At 33.2% G+C, this 21505-nt stretch overlaps 1 protein-coding gene across 1 annotated transcript in view; it reads left to right on the forward strand.

Moving 5' to 3' along the window:
- The window catches only part of HCN1 (hyperpolarization activated cyclic nucleotide gated potassium channel 1), a 400352-nt gene that overhangs the window by 222671 nt on the left and 156176 nt on the right, over window positions 1-21505 (forward strand). Inside the window, exon 5 of the mRNA XM_029941265.1 lies at window positions 8874-9035. Coding sequence (XP_029797125.1) covers window positions 8874-9035 — 162 coding nt within the window. The remainder of the gene's footprint in view (window positions 1-8873; window positions 9036-21505) is intronic.

Raw genomic sequence — 21505 nt, forward strand, 5'->3', positions numbered from 1 at the left:
CTGGTTTAATCATTTAGATGTATTTTAAAATACAAATTAATGAGATGAAGTCTCCAAAGTAAAATATCTTCTTACAAGAATTAAGTACATTTCTCCATTTCATTGAATGGTCTATTTTTGGTGCCTCCAAAAGCATAAATCCATGTGATTTGTTTCATATGCTTAGGAAATGAACTGATAACAAAAACTAGAATAATTTTACTATTTGTAGCTCAAAAAATAGAGACAACTAAATTTGTACTTATTGGAGCATGTAACATATTACAAATCTGATGAAACTGCAGTTATACAAAAGAAAGAGTAAGCAAAAGATTGACATGAAGCTATAAAGATAAAAATGAGACTATTATTAGCATTATGGTATTTCTAAAATGAATTATTCCTCAGTCCTCTCCCAAAACCACAGTGTTATGGAGTTATCATTTGAAATTCATTCATAAGACCTACATAAGTCAATGAATATTGCTAATGTAGTTAATTAGTTTGATTTTTCACCCTCTTTCTCTACACACACACTTATGAAGCTACTTCTGAGTTTTTACTTGAATATCATTTTTACTGTGTAGTAGACAATAAAAAAGAAAATTAATTTTTTATTTAAAAATAAAATTTTCATTTTGTGTTTTCAAGATAAGATTTGAAGTTTCGAAAAGAAATTTATTAAATGTCATTAAATCAGTATCTTAGTGCTGACTTTACCCTAAAATAAATATATCTAGTAAACATGAAAAAGCCTTCCCACCACCATTATTAAAATAAGGTTTAAAAGGTTTATAAAATATGTATTTTTATTTTCTTTATTTAAATATTTCAGTAGTTATATAATTTGCATACATTGTATACATTTACAGCCATTGAATTTTATAATAGAGGAATAGACAATGACCTTAAATTGTTTAATTTTAATTAATTTCATTTTTCCATAGCACTAATCCATCAAACACTCTTCTTAATAGCATTTTCAATGTTCATTTGTAATTTGATTTTCCCAGTGTGTAAGCTACTTCCTAAAGTAAATTAAGCACATTGGGGTTATGCTTGCTCTTTATGTTTTCTAGGGCACAGTCTAATAAATAGATGTTCTGTTATACTACATAACCCTCATATAAGTTAAAAAGAATGTACTTTTTCTTCCTGAGGAATTTTTAAAAAGTGAATGTAGGGATATTCTGTTAACAAAATGTTGCCTATCATAAGCATTTTTGTTTCAGACCTATTCCCAATCATCAGCTGATAATGACTTGAAATTCACAGGAAAAGGAATAACTTTGTAGAAATATTTTATCTCCGTTAGATACTCTTTAGCACTGACCCATTTATGAAAATTAATTGTTAGTTGAGTAACCTCTGTGGGAGAAAAACCATTTGCTGAGTGTCATCTCTATACCATCAAGCATTGTGTTTCTCAGTTTTCAAAATGTATACCTTTTACGGTTTACACTGAACTGTTTCCTATCATTGTTTTCTACCAAAATCTTCAAAGAATCCATATTACAATATTTTACCATTCTTTATCAGTTCATGCTTTTTGATTTCTTCAGACTAGTAAAGCTAAAAAAGAGCAATTTGCATGCAGACATGCTTATTTAAATGTTGAGGTATATGAAATTAGAATCCTGTATAAAAAAATGTAGGATTAGAAATGGGAAGGGGGGTGATGGTCGTGGAGGTGGGCACTTGTGGGGAAGAGCACTGGGTGTTATATGGAAACCAACTTGGTAATAAACTATTTAAAAAAATGGATGATATACAATAAACGGCAAGGCAATGAAAAAGCCATAGAATTTAAGTAATAGTCAATACAAAAGACAGTTAAGAAATGTAGACAATTTTATTACAAAAAAACATCTACAACTGAATTTTATGTTTAAAATTTTTTAATGTTTATTTATTTATTTTTGAGAGAGAGATACAGACAGACAGAGACAGAACACGAGCAGAAGGACAGAGAGAGAGACACAGAATCCAAAGCAGACTGACTCCACGCTCTGAGCTGTGAGCACAGATCCCATCATGGGGCTCAAACTCACCACCATGAGATCATGACCTGAGCCAAAGTCAGACCCTTAACTTGGCTGAGCCACCCAGGCACCCTGATTTTTTTTATCTTATATATACATATATGTTTATGAAAAATGCGTGTGGTCATGACCAAAATAACACATGCATAGTCAACTATACTTTAGGTTTTAATAGTCATGATTGATAACTAGTACATTCTATACTGTAAATATGTAGTTGTTATGACTATGTCTTAGTACTATTTAGTCTTACTGCAGAGTCGTGATGAGACATACTTTTCTCTATAATTCCAGTGATGTATCTGTGCCACTCCAAAAAAGGATGCTCAAATAGATGTATATTTTTTTTCTTAAGTTTCAATTTCCCATTTGGGAAAATGAAGTCAGCCTTAAATATCTGCATGCTCCTTTCATCCATGGAGAAGGGGGATGGGGACAGCACAGAGTAGCTATGACACATATGTCCTTCAGGAAATCAGATTTTGCACCAGATGGTAATTTGCACATGTAACCGAGAAAAGAAAATCACTTTACCCACTAAAGGTGGGTGAAGGCAGGCCAGTTCTCTCTGTCTCAAAATTCCAAGGAGAAGAGTTTTTTTGAGAAGCCAAACTGAAAAGAATATGAAGAAAAAAAAAAGAAGAAAGAAAGAATTAGGTAAGTACCTAGGAAATGAAAATTCTTCTTCAATCTGAAATGTTTTTGAGGAAATGAGAAATTTTATTATTTCTAAATATTTGAGATTAAGCTTGTGAAGAAGTTACCAATTCTCAAGAAAAAAGTAGTCAAATATTTATAGTAATATAGTAACAGTGATATTGCTACCACTTTCAAGAACATAAGCAGTAGGCTTTATTACATACATCATGGGTTTTATGAATTTCATTTTTATATCAATTAATTTTTTCTGTACAAGTGTGTGTCTACAACAGTTGTGGAGAGAGTTGGTTTTCTCCATAAGTTGAGGAGCTATGAACTAATTATTTAGGTTCCTGGAGGAGAAAAAAATATTTAGATTAATATTAAAACGGTGGTAGGGATTCATCTTAATTAAAAGACACACTATCTTTTGATTTTAGGCCAAGGCCAGTAAGAAAACCTGCAGATACTTAATTGTTTGTTTGAAAGTATGAGGGGTTAGAGTTTAGAGTATTCAAAAATAGGAATGTGTTTCCTCTGGAAATGGTAAAAATTTTAATCTGAAACTGAGTAGGATAGTCATGAGCATAGGGAAGATAGAAGAGAGGAAAAAATATAGGATCAGTGGTGTTAGGAATAAGGAAATGAACAGACCATAGATCAATGTCTCAAATAAGGTGGGTGTTAAAAAATTTATTTTTAGTAGCCACAATCTACTTTTCTCTCCAATGATCTTCAGCAGCTCAGGTATAGAAAGGAGCTGTTTTAATTAATCAGCAGTTGACATTTTGCAGAGAAAAGGCAATGGAAAAATACAGAGTTCTCTAATAAATGGAGATGTACTGAGGGTGGAGATTGAGAGGTTGTTATATGCAGAAATGAGAAAAAGTTATGAGCGGAATAGCCAAATGGAATGAGCACTAAAGAGAAGATTTTTTTTTTAAACTACAGCTGGACAAATAATTGTCTGAAAGCAGCAAAGGCAAGATGGGAAAATGAGGCCACGGCCATCAGAACCTAAGGCTTATGAAATAACAAACAATTGAACCAACTCCATTTGAGAAAGCTACCAGGGAAGCTGAGCCTTCGGGAGAGGGTGAGAGGGATCCCTATGTCATAGGAAAAGCAGGGGAGAGGAAGAATGTTATGAAGAGGCTGAGGGTATATGAGAGTTAACTGATGATGAAGAAGTTTTGGAAGGGACAGTAGAAAGAAAAATTCAGAAAGAAAGCACTAAACAGCATGAGAATTTGACAGGTGGTGAGTGCAGTGGTGAAGTGAATTGCACTTCAACTTTTTACAGAGACTGCCATGAGAGGTCCAGACGGTTGAGTTTTCCGAAGGTGTGGACAGGCCATTCTAAGTGAGATCCTAGGTAGAATAGATCCTAGCAGTCAATGGTCAGTGTTCAGAGGGATTACTATGAAGAGTGCTCTTCTCTCAGAGATCATGTAAAACCTTCTGCACTTTGTACCTAAAGCGTGGTGAGATAACTTGGATCATTTTCAAGCCAAGAATTATAGAAGGTGCAATAGGGCTCTTAAAATACTGACTAGAGTTACTACATGTTGAATCCTGAATAACATGTTAGCTGTGAAACAGACTGAGTTGGTAAATATTTGTTTTCTTATTCTGTGCCAACATGCAGTATAGACACTCCATATAAAAGATAATTGAATTTATGCTGGTGCAGATTTATAAAGAGAAACAAGAGAAACTAAAGTATCCAACCCTGTTTTGTACCCTAAGAATAAGAATATCCTTTGTCAAAAGAACCATTTCTGACCTTTCTGATTCTCTTAATGTTACTTTGATAAAAATTTTAAAGGTATATTTGATGTCTTGAATCACTATTGAGAAGATAGAAGAAATCTAGACTTTAATGATCCCTGTTCATGAAGGCAAAGACTAGGGACAGACCAATGCATACTATGAAAAGTCTTCCATTACTGTTGACAATTTGTGTGGTTAGGTAAAACGTAATACACCAAATACTTAAAGATGGTTACGGCTCACTGATCCTTATCTGACGATTGGATTGAAAACTTCTGAATCCAGTATATCAAGAAAGTTGTGGACAGGGACCTCTGAGTGGCTCAGTTAGTTAAGCATCTAACTTCAGCTCAGGTCATGATTCCAAAGTTCATGAGTTTGAGCCCTGCATTGGCCTCAGCACTGACACCTCAGAGCCTGGAGCCTGCTTCAGACTGTGTCTGGCTCTCTCTGTGCTCCTCCGCTGATCAGGCTCTGTCTGTCGGTCTGTATCTCTCTCTCTCTCACTCAAAAATAAACATTAATAAAGAAATTGAACATGTTTTGAAAGAACTCAACTAATTTATGGATATCTACCATATGTAACCTTTCAAAAAACAAGAAGGAATATACAAAACTTCATGGTAAACAATTTTGCAAATATTAGGGCATAATTGGGGATTCTGAATCAAATTATCTATTTTTATTTTTTTAATTTTTTTAACCTTTATTTATTTTTGAGAGACAGAGAGAGACAGGTCATGAGCAGGGCAGGAGCAGAGAGAGAGAGGGACATGCAGAATCAGAAGCAGGCTCCAGGCTCTGAGCTGTCAGCACAGATCCCGATGCGGGACCTGAACCCATGAACTGTGAGATCATGACCTGAGCCGAAGTCAGACGCTCAACTGAAAGAGCCACTCAGGCACCCCTGAATCAAATTATCTAACTCAGAGCATTCTTCAGTTTGGAGAGTTAATTACCTATCCTGTCTGAAGTCATTAAACTCCCAACTGGGCAAATCTAGAACTACAATATTATAAAAAGAATCCAATGAGAATTTGTGACCAGATCTTTCCTTTCCTTGAAGTCATATGAACAACACAATGTTCTGAGCTGGAAAATGCAAAGCACAGTGCCTTCTACTGATATATTTTGTACTCTAGCTTTTTTAGTGAAAATAAAATTAAAGAGGTGCTTTAGAAACTTAATTATTTGTTTTTTTAGTTGACGCTTATAAGTACCACTTAGCAGCATGTGAGCACTCAAAATCAGATTTAAGTCAAGTTAGATTACTTGGAAATTAGAAAATAATTGAGTTTTCTTTTCTTAAATTCCCTGGTTTAAAACACAAATGCAAAAGTGTTCCACTGTTAAGGTCATAAAAAGTTGTCTGTGCTGTTTTTGTTAAATTCCTGCGTCATTCTCATTCACTCATTTAATAGTTTATTGAGTGTCATATATGGTTCCATTTTTCTTTGAAGTTGGGTTTGCGTGCAATACATTTAGATAATTGATTTCGATAGGAACTTACCACTTAAGGATAGCTACCTTGTAGATGGAAAAAAAACCCTGAGAATATTAATCAATAATATCAGCTGTTTGATTAGGAATTTGGAATTTGAGTAAAGACACTCTTAAATTTATCCTAAACTGCCCTTAGATAGTAAGAAGTTGTGACTATGCATGAATTAGATTAGATTTTCCTTCTTTGGTTAATATGTCTATCTATAGATGTATATGCCCCATAAAAGAATAGTTTTCTTATTCCAAATTTCTGTGAACAACATTTTAACAGAGCCTTCAATAGTCTCAGCAACCAGTCAAGGAGATGATTATGGCTGCCAGGTGTATTAATATGAGTTCAAGAGACAATCAATCAGTTTGGGCCTAAGCACTCTACACATGCAGGGCTACATCAAAAGTAATACTACATACATTATGATGTTCTTTTGTTAGGTAGATAAATCAAGATGGAGACACATGGATTTGACTCTGAAATTAGCCTCTGGGTATTGACCAGTGTCAAGATAGGCAACTTAACTTGAATCTCCTTCAAAGTTAGATTTTGGGATAGCTCCAAAAAGTCACATTACTTTTGAACACAGAATGTTAAAGACTAAAAAGGAGGAAATTCATTTCAATGTATTGAGCATTGTCTGTACAGCAGAGCTAGTATTTAAATCTAGCACTAGCACTGCAGAGTAATACTAAGAGGTTGAAAATAGAAATGGGAGAGAGAATAGGTTTAATTCTAGGGTTTATCTTGTTACAATAGAAGTCCAATAATGTCATGGAAGCAAAACAAAACAAAACAATGTATTTCTAATATGTTATGAAAGACCTTATGTCACCATTAACTTCCTTTATGAAAATGGTAATTATATTTCTCTGGAAACATTTCAGAAATAGTAGCATTTTCTTAAAGGAATTGTTGAATTAAAGCATGTGCTATTAATTACAATAAATAATCTCATAAAATCCCACAAAAAGAATCTAATTCCTCACAAAGAAACTGGAAAAGCCAGAAAAGCCAGATATATACAGAATGGGACCTAGTTCTCTACAACATCCCAGACTTTACTCTAAGGTCTCATAATTGCATGTTTGCCCACATGCTTATAATTTATAGACTTCGGCAGAGAGTTTCAGATATTGTTTATTCAGATAATTAGGCTGAAAGGTGATAAGTACCTTGCTTGATCCAGAAGCTTGTATTCTGCAACTTTGCCCTATTTCATAGCAATGCAACACTTACCCCAAACCCATAGTGAACCATTTTGTCAGGAAATACTTAGATATATATTTATAGGGTTCTAGTACTAAATAAAAAATGTTTAAATCCATGTTGGTTTTAGTTTCCTACTTTAAAAGTAGAAAGCTTTTTTTATTATGTTTTATTGTATTACTTCTAATGAGAAATTATTCATGAAATTTTTGGTAATTTTTGTGTTTATACAAAGTTTAGTGACCAAGAAGAAATAATATCAAAAGGACTTTTTTATGTGTTTGCCAAATAGAAAACCAAATTAAAAAGTAAGGTAGAGGAAAATAAAATTCTTAAGTATTTAAAATTCAGTGTTCTGTGGATAGCTGTCTGAATATAAAAATATATGATCCATTGCCTTTAAAATCTAGGACCACAATCTTACTTTTAAAAGGAATTCAGAACAGTGTGCACATTCCCACAAAGTGAGAATTTCTCACTATAATTACTATGTCAAAAAGGAAGATTGTTTAAAGAACGAATTAATGCTAATAGAAATGTATCAAAGTGAAAAACATTTAATTAAAGATTGAATTGGTGATTTTATAAAAGCAAAATCCCAGCTGCCCTGTCATGTTACCTCCACATACATCAGTACATATCTCTTAAGAATTATAGACATTAACTTATAAAGATGTAGTTTCTAAATCAAAATACAAAGTTTATGGGATTTTTTCTGTTTCTCAGATAATTTTTCAATCCATGGTGTCCTCATTGTTTCAAAAATAGACCACTCTACTGGCAGATTATAAAGATGTGATTCTCAATACCTCAAGGTGTTGTTTCTTTGTGCTTTTATGCATATTTATTAATTTTATTAACTCAGCTTTTCAACAATTAGGAAAAACGTGTTTATTCTAGAATGAGCTGCTAAAGTAAGGATTCAGGTTCTAGTTTTATATCTTGTAATAACTGGATGGATGAAAAGTTATAGATATCAAGCTATATGTAAGTTTATAGTTCTAAAAGTCTGATAGAGATCATTGAGTTGTCATAATTTTTGTGCTTTCTGAAATAATCTCACTTGTCATAAATAAGACAGATTCACAGGAAAGGGAGGTAACAATTTTAATTTTTTAAAGAGTGAGACCCAATTGTATTTTATCCAAATTCAGACGACTTTTTGTCTCAGAGGCCGCTACTCCTGTTCAATAAAAGAAGAACCTACATTCATATTGCTATAAAGTTAACAGCAGTTCTATCTCAGTATTATTTTATATTTTGAAATTGATATATTTTTGCTACTGATTTTCAGTCATTGTGGTTTTGTTTGTTTTTCAGTCCTTCAACAAATCTTTTAATTTAACCATGGATGGGAAGCAGAGGAGAGGGTCAAATTTCTTAACTTTCTTTAAAGCACTGTTGCCAAAATGTGCAGAAGGACAGTAAATGAAAATTAGCAGCCAAACTAATGTTTTGTAAAATGTGACCCAGGCCTTAATGTGTTTATGTTATCCCTGCGCTCTGTGGGGAACCCACAGTGGGTTGTACTTCTCAGAAAGCAGAGCGCCAGGCCTCAAGGTAAAGATAGAGAAGTGTAATCTCTGTTTCTCTTTGTAAAAGTTCTCCCCATATTTTTATTAAATCAGTACTTACACTACATTATGTCAGCGTCTACCGACATCGGTGGTGCTCTTCACTTTAAAGAAAATTGATGATAAGAATTTTAAGGATTGATTTTATATTTTGGTCAACAGATTTTCCACATGACGTATGACCTTGCCAGCGCGGTGGTGAGAATTTTTAACCTCATCGGCATGATGCTGCTCCTGTGCCACTGGGATGGCTGCCTCCAGTTCTTAGTCCCGCTCCTGCAGGACTTCCCGCCGGACTGCTGGGTGTCTCTCAATGAAATGGTGGTAAGTAATTCGCATCATCTTATACTCTGCGTCTTCGGGGTTTTGCCAAAAAGTTCTAAGTATTTATGCCAGAATGGTCTAATTTCTTCCCTGTGAATTTTTTGGGGAAAACTTAATTTTGCTTTCATGGATGTAAAATCAAATGTTCTACTGCTTTTTCTACAACTACATGTCACTTACATGAAATGATTCTGGAGCTGTCTATGTTACAGGGTCTGTTGTTGGGTAACTTAGTCTGTGTATATGGAAGACATGTTTCATTTCAAAGGTACACTTACACTCTCACATGCATATAATCGTGGTACAACCTTCTTCCAAAACTGCCTACTGCTTGGAGTAACCCCTTTCTTTCAACTTGATTTTGGCATTTGCTGTTCTTAAGACATGCAGTTCTAGGTGCTGTTAAAACATACAGACACGTACATCAGTATAGGTGCAATGAGATCTATATGATGTATGTGATATTTCAAAAAGTACATTTTGCTAGGGAAGACAAGGAAAGCTTGATGGTAAATGTAAAGACTTTATTTATTTTTAAATTTTGGTTTTCTTTTTTTGAGTATAGACATGTTACATTAGTTTCAGCTGTACATGTTACCTGGAATGACATATAAATATTTAAAAATCTGGTAGAGATAAATTTGATTTATATAGTTAGGTATATTCACAGTCACATTTCATGTTAAGAACCTGTGTTTTTTTATATAAAAAAAGAAGATACATTTTGATCTATATTGAATTGATCTATATTCAATTCAAAGGAATTGAACCTGAATATTTTAAATACATATTCACAAATATATTAATGTAAGTTCTCATATTTTCTTCATATATTGCATTTTAATTACATTAATTCAATAAACTGTTGTTTAAGTTACCCATACATTAGACTAGACTTCTCTTATATGTGATGTTTTGAGGAAGATATATTTTATTTCACAAAACTTTAACTCTGGCATGAATTAAATACCCTCTTTTTTCCCCTGAAGTGTTCCATGTTAATCTCTGGGCTTATTATTGTAGAAATGACATGGACATCTTAAGAACATACATTTTTTTCTTCTAATAACTATAATTCAGAGTTCATATTTGAAGAAAAGAGGGGTCTACATTACATGTTAAAAAGTCTGGTCTTTTCTTTCTCTCCCTCCTCTTGCCTACGTATTATCCTCCCTCCTTCCTACCCTCCCTCTCCCTGCCTTCTGTATTCTTTTATCTTCTGTGTTTGAGACTTGATAATCACCTGGATCTCTCCTTTCTTTCACTAGTACCTACTTAAATGTCACTGCCTCACAGAAGCCACTGGATGACCATTCTGTCTATCACCCAACTGGTTTATATTTTATCTTTAAAAAATTTAGTAACACACACAAACACACAATTATTTGTTACTTATATTCGTCTGTGTAGAGAACACAGAATGTCAGTTTCATTAGGTCAGAGAATTTGTCTCTTTTGTTCTGTACTTATGGTCAGTGCCTAAAGCAGTGCCTGATACAGTAGTTTATTGCAATCTAGCTACTCATTATTGAAAGTTCATTGGAGAATTCTTCTATTTTTGTTTCTGCACCTAAAAATTAAAGCAAGGCATTTGATCAGGTCAATTTTCGAATCTATGAAGTCTTCTTAGTTATAGATCTGTCTCATTGCTACTTCTCACTGAAGGAAAAATTATGAAGACATTATTAAGATATGGTGGGGGGTAGAACGAAGAAACAGCTCCTGTCTTCTAGCTACTAACTGAGTGTATAGTATGAAAACACTAATGCTACTACCAAAGGATGATCCTTCACTAGCACCAACTAATATTTTAGTTAGCAAGTAATTATAGTTTAAATTTCTCTTAGGTATCTTTCAGGAAAAATAGTGATGGTCTTTATTAAAATCATAAAAGGGTTGCTTGGGGGTGTCCATAAAGTGCATATACTCATGTAATTATAACATAGAGCAATATGCTACTTAACATATCCAGTGCTAATCACAGTTAATGAAGAAAAGTTTTAGTATCGTCATTTTTTAAATGTCTCTACATGTGCTCATTTCGTGTGTTTGTGTGTTTGTATTTAACACACAAATAAAACTTTTATTATATCTTAATGTCATACAAAATACCTTTCCAGAGTTTATGGTTGTTTTCTTGCATCTTTTTTGAGGGGCAGGCTTACTTAGGAAATTGGCTCTTACTTTCTTTCACATTTATTTAACATAATTTTCATGTTTAAATTTAATGTCAAGGGTAGGAAACAGTTAAGTCTATGTTCAGTCCTAGAGACCAGATATATTTTGTAACTATTAGTGGTATGAATTTTTGTATCTATGGAGAATCTCCATGGTGTCACTTGACCTTGAAGATATCATTTTCTATCCTAAAACTATCGAATTCTGGGAAATGTTCCATCACAACAAAACAAAGTGTATTTACATAATAAGGGAGTTGTAAGAAGTAAAAATCCAATATAAGATAAAAGTGCCCTGCATGTATATATCTTGCTTACTGTGTACAAACCCCTGTGCTTTGAAATATACTCGTATTTGGTCCTTGTAGCAACAGAATGAGGTGAGTATTGTTATCCTTCACTTTACTGTCCAGAAACCTGACATTTTTTGAGGTTAAGCTAAAGGTTAATAGATCAATGGAACCAAGATTAGAATTCCTGTCTATGAGACTCCGTAATTTCTGTTCTAAAACACATTAAAATATCTTGTCATATAGATTGTAAAAAGATAGCTAAGAAGAGTAATGGCAAGAAATGAAACCTGTAGTAACACTGGTTGCAGTAGAAAGTCACTCAAAAGTCAGCATCTGAGCTCTGATGCTAAACAAGATGAATATGAGATGTAGATGTAGAAAAAGAAAATCAAATTGGGAAGGCAAAAAATGACAAGCCAGATCAGGGTAGATGCAGGCATGATTATTAGTCATTCTGGAATATTTGCTTGACAATTATACTATGATATTTGACACTGATGCTAAATAATTTATAGTAAAGATTAGAGTGTTGGGTAGATTCCTTATACCCTCCTTCTTTTTCATATTTTGCATTCCTAAATGATTTCTATCCTTAAGTATTATTTTAAATCCTCCTTAACTATATGTTCATTCATATGTATATAATTATCTCTTTATATGTATTTTAAATCATTTAAACACATTTGTATTTATATCTTTATCCTTATCTGTATATCACTAGCTCATTATCTATATGTCTTATAATAAGAAATTCAGAGTAATGCTATAACTATACTATATAAATAACTGGTAATTTGTTCTATATATTTATATTGTTATCTGAGCTCTCTCTAATCTGCAGTTCATTCTGCAGATTAGAAGTAGTTTCAGTTCCTGTCAGCTAATTCCTTTGCAGTCTTTAAAAACTCCTCATTGAAATAGTTCTTTAAAAAGCTATTTTTTAAAAGCTCAATCACCAACCACAGTGGGCTCCTTGTATTGAGGAGTAGGAGATACTGACTTGCAAAATCCAACTTAACCAGGGATTTATCTTGCTCTGCATCTATAATGTATCCTTTTGTACTGAATATTTCATTCAAGAAATATTTGAATTATAGAATTCTGCCTAATGAAAATCTTGGGTTGGTCAGATAGTGGCTTATAAAATTAGTTTTGAAAATCTTGTAATTCTCATATTTTGTGATTATGTTTTTAGGTATATCACACTAAAATTATAATAGCTCATTATTAAAGGGATTAGAGGTAATAGTTTTGGGTTTAAATTATAAAGTCATGAAATATTCATTTTAAAAATCTAAGAATATAAAAAGTATGATGCATTTGAACTTGCGTATTCATTATGACATAATTTAGGGAGTGATTTTACAAAATAAAGAAGGATTTGCGGCTAAATAATGCATTCTTGTAACAGTGTTTCTCTAACTGAAGTCTGCAGGTTTACTCTTAGGGATTTCATAGGTTTTCTCCTAGCGATCTGTAAATGTGTACCTGTATATTGGTGACTGTGTGAAAGGCTACAGGGTAAACCTTTTATGAATCTAGAATCATCTGAATGCCCTAAATATGGAATCTGATTTTGCTTTTCAAGTTGAAGTACATTGCCCCATGTGAAATAATTCTGGTTTATGGGGTTAATAATTAATGATCCATTTCTATCAAATGAAAGGTGAATGACCTCATATTAAATGCTGTACAGAATTTTCACCATAGTCAAAATGGAGATGTGGATTTGAAAACTAAGTCACTCCTTACATAGCACACAATTGTAGTGTGTGAAACTAATCTGCACAAACTTGTGCCATAATAGCACTAAATTTACATTGTATGCAACTGTTGGGTGTTAGCCAAATAATATTCATCCATCACACTAAATTTGCTTTAGTAAATTTAGATGTGTTTCTTGATTTACTATTTTGTTAATATTTGATTTGTAAATTTGCTTTTTTAATTTTATAAGAATTATAAGGATAAGAAACATATCTAGTTTTATTGTTATATTTGTTTAATAATATAAACAAAATAATTTAAGCCAACTCATTATATTGTTTATTATGTTTTATTATATATTGTATAATATTTTATTTATTATATTGCTTATTATGATGTTTCATTTTGTTGTGACTTGAAGGAACATGTGCATTCCTTATCTTGAGGGATGCTATTCTAGAAGGCAGACAGTATGTCTTCATTAGTATCTGCATGCCCCACAAATTCTATGCCAACCTTGCATGTATTGCTAAGTAAATATTAGTGGAATATACTAAAAAGGTAATTACCTAGAGTATGTGAAAATTATATATAAAGGAGTTTTCTGTTATACATTTTCATATCCTTCCATGGACAGTTCTTGCTTTAGTAATTTGTACATCAAATTATTTCTTCAAAGATAAGTAATCACTTGACAACTCATGAGCAATATAAAAATACTCAAAATTCATGAAGTTTATATAACTTATGTAACCATACTAAGCATATCAGAAAATAAGGTCTATAAAATATCTCAAAGTTCTATTTAATAATATCTATGTGGAGAAGATATTGTAAAATCTAGAATACTATAGAATTTCATTTTTATTTGAGACAGTGAATCTCAAATTATTAGTGTGTTACTAAAAACCAAATGGTCACACAGTTCACGTTCTCTAGCCCCCTTCCTCTGATGGGGTCTTCTGCTCCGTATGGCCAGTGGGCTCTGAGTGGGAGTATCATATTTCACTCATATGTCTAAGCGTTGAAAAGCTGGTTTGTAATCCTCCAGTTCTTTTTTTTTCTCTCCAGAGGCATCCTTTTAATTTATAGTCCACAACATAATATAACATAGCTTACCCTGACTCATTTACACAACAGAATAGGGAGGGAAAAATCTGGCGGAATTGAATGTAGAGACACACATTCCAGAATCTCCTCTAACATTAAAATTTCTAAGATTTAGTCAAATCACACAATCTTCCTATAGTTCACCTATGAAATGAGTATGTATTATTTATCCTTTCATTTAGGTAATTTATTGAGTACTTGCTTTGGGCCAGGCATTATCTTAGGCACTGAACATACAATAGAGAATGAAACAGTTCCTGCCCTCATTGTGCTTACATTCAAACAAACGTTCATTCACTCCACTTCATTCTAGGGGCAGAAAACCATAGAGTAGAGTTTAAACCTTTATTTTCTGATTTAAGGGAATAGAGAATTAACTCCGAAAGCCCTTAATATGAATTTGACTTGAGGCCTCCGAAGGGAGAAGTTCTAGCTAAATGCTTTCCTCTTTCTTGCCAAGATACCTACACTTGAAAGTGCAGCCATTCTTACAAACTCTTTTTTTTGTTTGTTTTGTTTTCCTAATTTAACCACCCAGAAAACACTACTTTTTTCTAACTCACGCAATGGTGTGGTGGTGGCAGCTTTGTATGAATTTAGATAAAATCTATGAGAAGTATTAAAAAAAAAAGATGGGGAAAGACAAAATAGAGAGACATTTATTTCAAACACTATTTGGATTTGGATTTGGATCTGGAACCTTCAAATGAAACAGATCAGTCACTTCTATCTCAAAAACTGTAATGATCGAAATAAATGTGTGCTGGGGGGCCTTGGGTACAAAGAACTGTTTATTGATATTTCCTATTTCAAGCAAATGATTTGGGAAAAGAACGGGATTACATTGTTTGTATGCAAACCCCCATATACAAGTAGAACATTGAAATGTGGGATGATGTTATCTATTGATAGTCTAGCAAATGTATAAAGACAAAATTAAAGTAGGTTCACTTTTTGTTTTATAAAGACCAATTAACTATTAAATAATGATTTAAACAGTATAACCAAGATAATATAACAAAGAATTAAAAATATATTTCTCCTCTCTTGAAGTCTAGCAATGTATTTTAGATTTTAAATTCTATAAATTAGAAATTGTATTATTATATTATTGACTTTTTAAAAATAGAATGTATTGCCTTAACAAAAATTTTTAAAAGTCCTAATGAAGGTAACTAATTTGCTGACAAGTCTCTATGTGGCTTTACTGGGGGAAAATGCATTCATAGCTCTTATGAGTTATAATAATAAAGTAGGTCAGCAGCCTGCTGAGTGTTGTGATTCTCCTTTGCATCCTGTTTCTGCGTAATAGGAAAGCCAGCCTGGTGACTGTTCTCTATTGGATAGACACACAACCTAATCGCAAAAAAGAAACAGTTCACATACTGTGCTCTTCCTTCTCAGACATGTATTCTTTTATGGGAATGAACATATGGAAATATTCTAATCTGGTATTTTGTTTTCAAATGTTATGTACATTTCAGGAAAACTTTAAAATGAATTATAGTTCCATAATAGATAAAGATAAAGCATATTACTTAAATTATATATTTTCTCTACATTGTTTCTCTAGCAATAATAAGTTCAATCCATAACATCAAAACATGGTTTTTCTTTCTTCTATAGTCTGTCTCTTAAATTTTAAGCAATAAATGGTTAGAAGAAACACCATTCACTAAATTACCTCATCTATCAAGAGACACCTATTAACATTGGGAAAAGAAACAAAATATCATACAATCTAATATTTTCTCTAAATATGAATATTAGGAAAACTTATATGAAGGTAGTACAAAATATATATATCATATTATCTTATCTATTCTGAATGACATGAAAATATATCCGTTCCCATTTTACAGATGAAAACTCTAACTCAGAGAATTCTTACCTAGTTTAAATAAAGTCAGAGGCAGCAACATGAAATCTCTGTTTCCCTTTGAATTGATGCCAACCCTAACATAGCATTCTGCTTCATTGATCCCAAAGAGTTTCAGCCATTATCAACTTTCAATTAATGTTTACAGAGAACAACTATAAATTAGTGGTACCACTAGAAGAACTTCGAATATATATGAAAATTTTGAAAAACTCATAATATTTTTATGTGTATGTTTGTTAAGATTTCTCCTTTTACTACTGCCATAAACCAAAAGAACCTGGTAAAGAATCCCACTTATTCTGAATTTATCACTTAGATTTCACATGAGAAATATTGTTTTAAATTGATGGAGATTGGAATAAAATGATAACATTGTTCCCAACTGGGGAGTCGAGAGAATAGCAGATGAATTATTTCTGTCGTATTAGTTCATGTACAGATACATGCACATCGGCTAGTTCATATGAATGTCCCCTCTTTCTAAAGAGACCAAAAGAGAGACTCGCAGGACCTGAATTACATACCTTAAATCACCTATATTCAGATAATTTTCAGAAGACGATATATAGTTACTTCCCAGATTGGAGGGTTTTCTACAATTTTCTTTCTTTTCTTTTTTTTTTTTTTGCCTCCCATTTCATCTTTTTTTTTCCCTTCTCCCATTATCACTGATCTAAATATGCTACCCCAGAATGTGTTACAGAAACAGAGGTGACATGAAGAAAGCCATGTGATAAGTGAGGGATGTAAGAAAAGAATAGCAAGAACATTTTCTAAATCTTAGTGTGAACATTTTCACAGTCCCATTATATGCCTCATAATTTTTGAGAAGTATTGTGTTGTTTTTAAAGATGTAATATATTCTGGGAATGAGTAATTCTATGAAAAAAATTGAATTTGGCTCATGAATCTTAAGTTTATTTCAGTTATTTTACGTACATCCTTACAACATTCCAATGAGTGTAGGCAATTTATCAGATACAATCTTTAAAATATGTACTAGAATTATTGGTTGGACTTCTCTATATTTTGAGGATATAGCAGTGGGTCCAATGTGACCAACATTTAAATACGCTTCTCGTATTACCAGCCAGGTGCCTCAGAAACAGGGCTCCATTTAAGCAAGGGTTAGTTAACACCTGGCTCTGTTGTACAATCTGCTATCTCATTCATAGAGTTATGAGTGAATCGGTCTGCAGACTGTAAACATTTCTTCTAATTGTATAAACATTTCTTCTAAGCTTGATAATGTTATAAGCTTGATGATGATGAAAAATTAGGAAATTTGATAATTTGGCATCATACTTTTATAATTCATAAAATGATATATAACAATGAACCATAATATATTTTCTATATTCCATTAGCATTTTCTAGAGCATATCAACTTCAGCAAAAATTTTCTCTAAAGATAGGAATAAATATTAATTAAAATGTCTACTTATAATGTATACCAAAGTAATTGTTGTATATATACAGAGCATCTGTTAGCCTTTGCTATTGTGATCAATGTAATAATCTAAGATCCTGCAAGTTAGGAAAGGACTTTCAGTAGAAAAATCTTTAATTTCAATTGTATTAGAATGAAGACATATTTCAATTAGGCCATCTCAATTTGCCACAAACATGTGTTAGTCCTTTAGATAATTTTTAAAAAATTATTGCATTTGTTTTAATGTCAGCTTTTGATTCATATTTCTTAAAAATGTACTTCGTTAAATAAAATTATAAGATGATTGGGAAAAATACTATTTTAGGTGGCACCCATACTAGTTCCCAATTGTTCCCAAACTAAAATTATAGCATTAATCCTTCACTAAATGATGGTTACATTCTTCTTTTTTAATGTTTATTATTGAGTGAGATAGAGTGCAAGTGGAGGAGGGGCAGAGAGAGAGGGAGACACAGAATCCAAAGCAATCTCCAAGCTCTGAGCTGTCAGCACAGAGCCCGACATGGGGCTTGAACTCACGAACTGTGAGATCATAACTTGAGCTGATGCCCAACTGACTGAGCCACTCAGGCACCCATCTTCTTTTTCATTAGTTTGAGAGAAAAGAGAGAGACTGAGAGACAGAGAGAGAGAGAGAAGGAGAGAGAGAGAGAGAGAGAGAGACAGAGAGAGAGTATGTGTGGATGTGAGTAGTAGATGAGCAGAGAAAGAGGGACAGAGAATCTTAAACAGGGTCCAAGCTCAGTGTGGAGCCTGATTCAGGGCTATCTTCCACAACCCTGAAATCATGATCAGAGGAGAAATCCACAGTTGGACACTTAACCAACTGAGCCACCCAGGCATCTCAAATGACGGTTACATTCTATCTAGCAATTTTATAATTCTGCTCCCAACTCAGTCATCAATTCTTAAGGACAAAGAAAAAAAAAGAAATTTGACATACTAAATATTAGGCAAATCAATTTAAGTTTGTATCAATAACATTTATGGAAATATAAAGAATGAAAACATTCTTCTGAGCATAATTTTCCATTTCAATCATCAATGTTATTATTTATCTATAATTTGTTATCATTTTATCAGAAGATTAGAAAGTTAAAAAAACTCTATAGAAAAGTATGAAAAAGAGATTCAAACACATATATATTTCTATACAAAGAAACATACAAACATGGAAACAATATACAGTATAGACCTGAATGCTGTTTACATATGAAAATTCATTAGAGTAACATGTTCTAATGTGTTCTAATGTATTTCTCTATAGTTTATATCCTAATGCATTGTGTGAAAAGACTAATTGTCACAGTGGTTTAATATTCTATGGGAATTAAATGACCACAAAAGTTGAGAGAAAAGCACGAAGGAGCATACAATATTATTTTACAGAAGAATGAAAAAAAATGGAATTAGGAGACAGGAGCCAAATACCTAATGCAATAAAGGTAGATTGCCTTTTCTTCTTCCAGCTGTGTTTCAACCATTCAGGCCATTTGGCATTGTCAATAGGTATCTTTGAAACTGCTCTTCCATCCAAATGGAAAAACAATACAAAACAAAAAGTGTATACCCTTTATCATAGCCAGATATTGTTTCATATCTTAATTCTAGGTTTCTTTTTGCTGAGCTATATTCTTTTTCTTTCTTCTTTCTTTTTTTTTTTTTGAGAGACAGAGAGAGAGATAGCATACCCAAGAGAGGAAGGGGCAGAGAGAGAGAGAGAGAGAGAGAGAGAGAGACAGAGAGAGAGAGAGAGAGAGAGAGAGAGAGAGAGACAAAGAGAGAGAGAGAGAGAGAGAGAGAGAGAGAGAGAGAGAGAGAGAGAATCTTAAGCAGGCTCCATTCATAGCATAGAACCCAATGCAGGGCTAGGTCTCACAATCCTGGGGTCATGACCTGAGTCCAAATTAAGACTCAGACACTCAACCAACTGAGGCACCCAGACTCCCTACTGAGATATATTCTTAGTAAGATCTTTTATTTATGATCTAGTAAGTAAACAATATGTTTATGAGTATATTTCTGCCAACTTTTTTCATAATGACCTATTATAATTTCTGTAATAGTTATAACTTCTAACACACATCCTAATATTTAGTGTATTTAAATCAGGCATTATTATTATTTGGTTCTTTATGCATTTTTGTGACAGCCATTCACAACCGTGTTCAGCAACTTGTCTTTATTCAGTCATGAGTTAAGATAGGATTATTTACAGTGTCATAATTTACAAAGCTTCTTTGCCTTTTTAAGATATTTTTACATACAACAACCAATGTTATGAATATATTATGAGTAAAGAAGGAGACGTTAAAAATATCTGCTCAAGGTCAAATAGAATGTTAATGACAGAAGTGGATCTAGGACAGCAGTCTTCTTACTTGCACTGTCCCTTATTTCCACATTAATGCAAGAATGAAGACTTGTGGAAACCTTGAATTAAGAAATCATATGTCCAGGTGATTAATAAAATAGAAATCCCCTTCTCCTTTATTGTTTTCATAATATAGAGCTTACCAAAGCCTTTCTTGAGGAAATAATTTGAAGGATAACCACAATAAAACCTTGGATTTTCAATATTCTACACAGAATGACATACATTCTAAAGCAAATCATATTTGATGGGCTAAAAATTTATGGTTGAAGTATGACTTTTTGAAAGACATTGACCTAATTGAAGTATACTGATGTCAAATAGGTGTACATCTACTAGAAATCTAGCATGCTGGAGAAGATTGAAATAAATAGTATAAAGAAAACATTAATGGGGTGCCTGCATGGCTTAGTCGGTCAAGCGTCTTACTCTTGATTTCAGGGCAGGTCATGATTTCATGGTTCCTGAGTTCAAGCCCCACGTTGGGCTCCACACTGACAGTGTGGTGCCTGTTTGAAGTTCTCTGTTTCTCTGCCCCTCCCCCACCTCTCTCTCCTTTCTCTCAAAATACATGAATAAACTTCAAGAAAATAATAGTAAAGAAATATTATAAAAGGGCATACCAGAAGATGTTAAACTAATTAAATGTGAGACGATTCTTGGCACACCATAGCACTGGGAAAGCATATCAGTGATGGAGATTGAATACTTACTCTCCCTAAAGCCCAATAATAATGAAGTCTTGACTTGCCTAATTCACAAAATTTAATTTCCCAAAGTATAGCAAAAGTGATGTGAGTCCACTTCAACCAAAATTGAAGAATTTATTAGGATTAAGTGTTAAGAATCTGAAAAGAGGGATGCTCAGTCGGTAAAGCATCTGACTCTTGATTTTGGCTTAGGTCATGATTTCATGGTTCATGGGTTCCAGCCCCATATTGGGCTCTGTGGTGACAGCATGGAGCCTGTGGGATTTTCTCTCTCCCTCTCTTTCTGTCCCTCTGCTCATGCTCTCTCTCAGTCTCTCAAAAATAAATAAACTTAAAAATTTTTTTCTAATGTCTTTATTTATTTTTGAGAGAGAGAGAGAGAGAGAGAGAGAGAGAGAGCATGAGCAGGGGAGGGTCAGAGAAAGAGGGAGACACAGAATCCGAAGCAGGCTCCAGGCTCTGAGCTAGCTGTCAGCATAGAGCCTGATGCAGGGCTTGAACCCATGAACCACAAGCTCATGACCTGAGCTGAAGCCAGACACTCAACCAACTAAGACACCCAGGTTCCCCTTAAAAATAAATAAACTTAAGAAATTATTTAAGAAAAAGAATCTGAAAGAAAGCATGCAAGTAATCTTAAACTAAATAGGAGACATGGTATTTTTTTCCATAATATTTTATTGTCAAATTGTTTTCCATACAACACCCAGTGCTCTTCCCCTTAAGTGCCCTCCACCATCACCACCACCTCTTTTCCCCCCCTC

Source organism: Suricata suricatta, chromosome 6 (genome assembly GCF_006229205.1).
Source record: "Suricata suricatta isolate VVHF042 chromosome 6, meerkat_22Aug2017_6uvM2_HiC, whole genome shotgun sequence".
In the NCBI taxonomy this organism is placed as follows: domain Eukaryota; kingdom Metazoa; phylum Chordata; class Mammalia; order Carnivora; family Herpestidae; genus Suricata; species Suricata suricatta.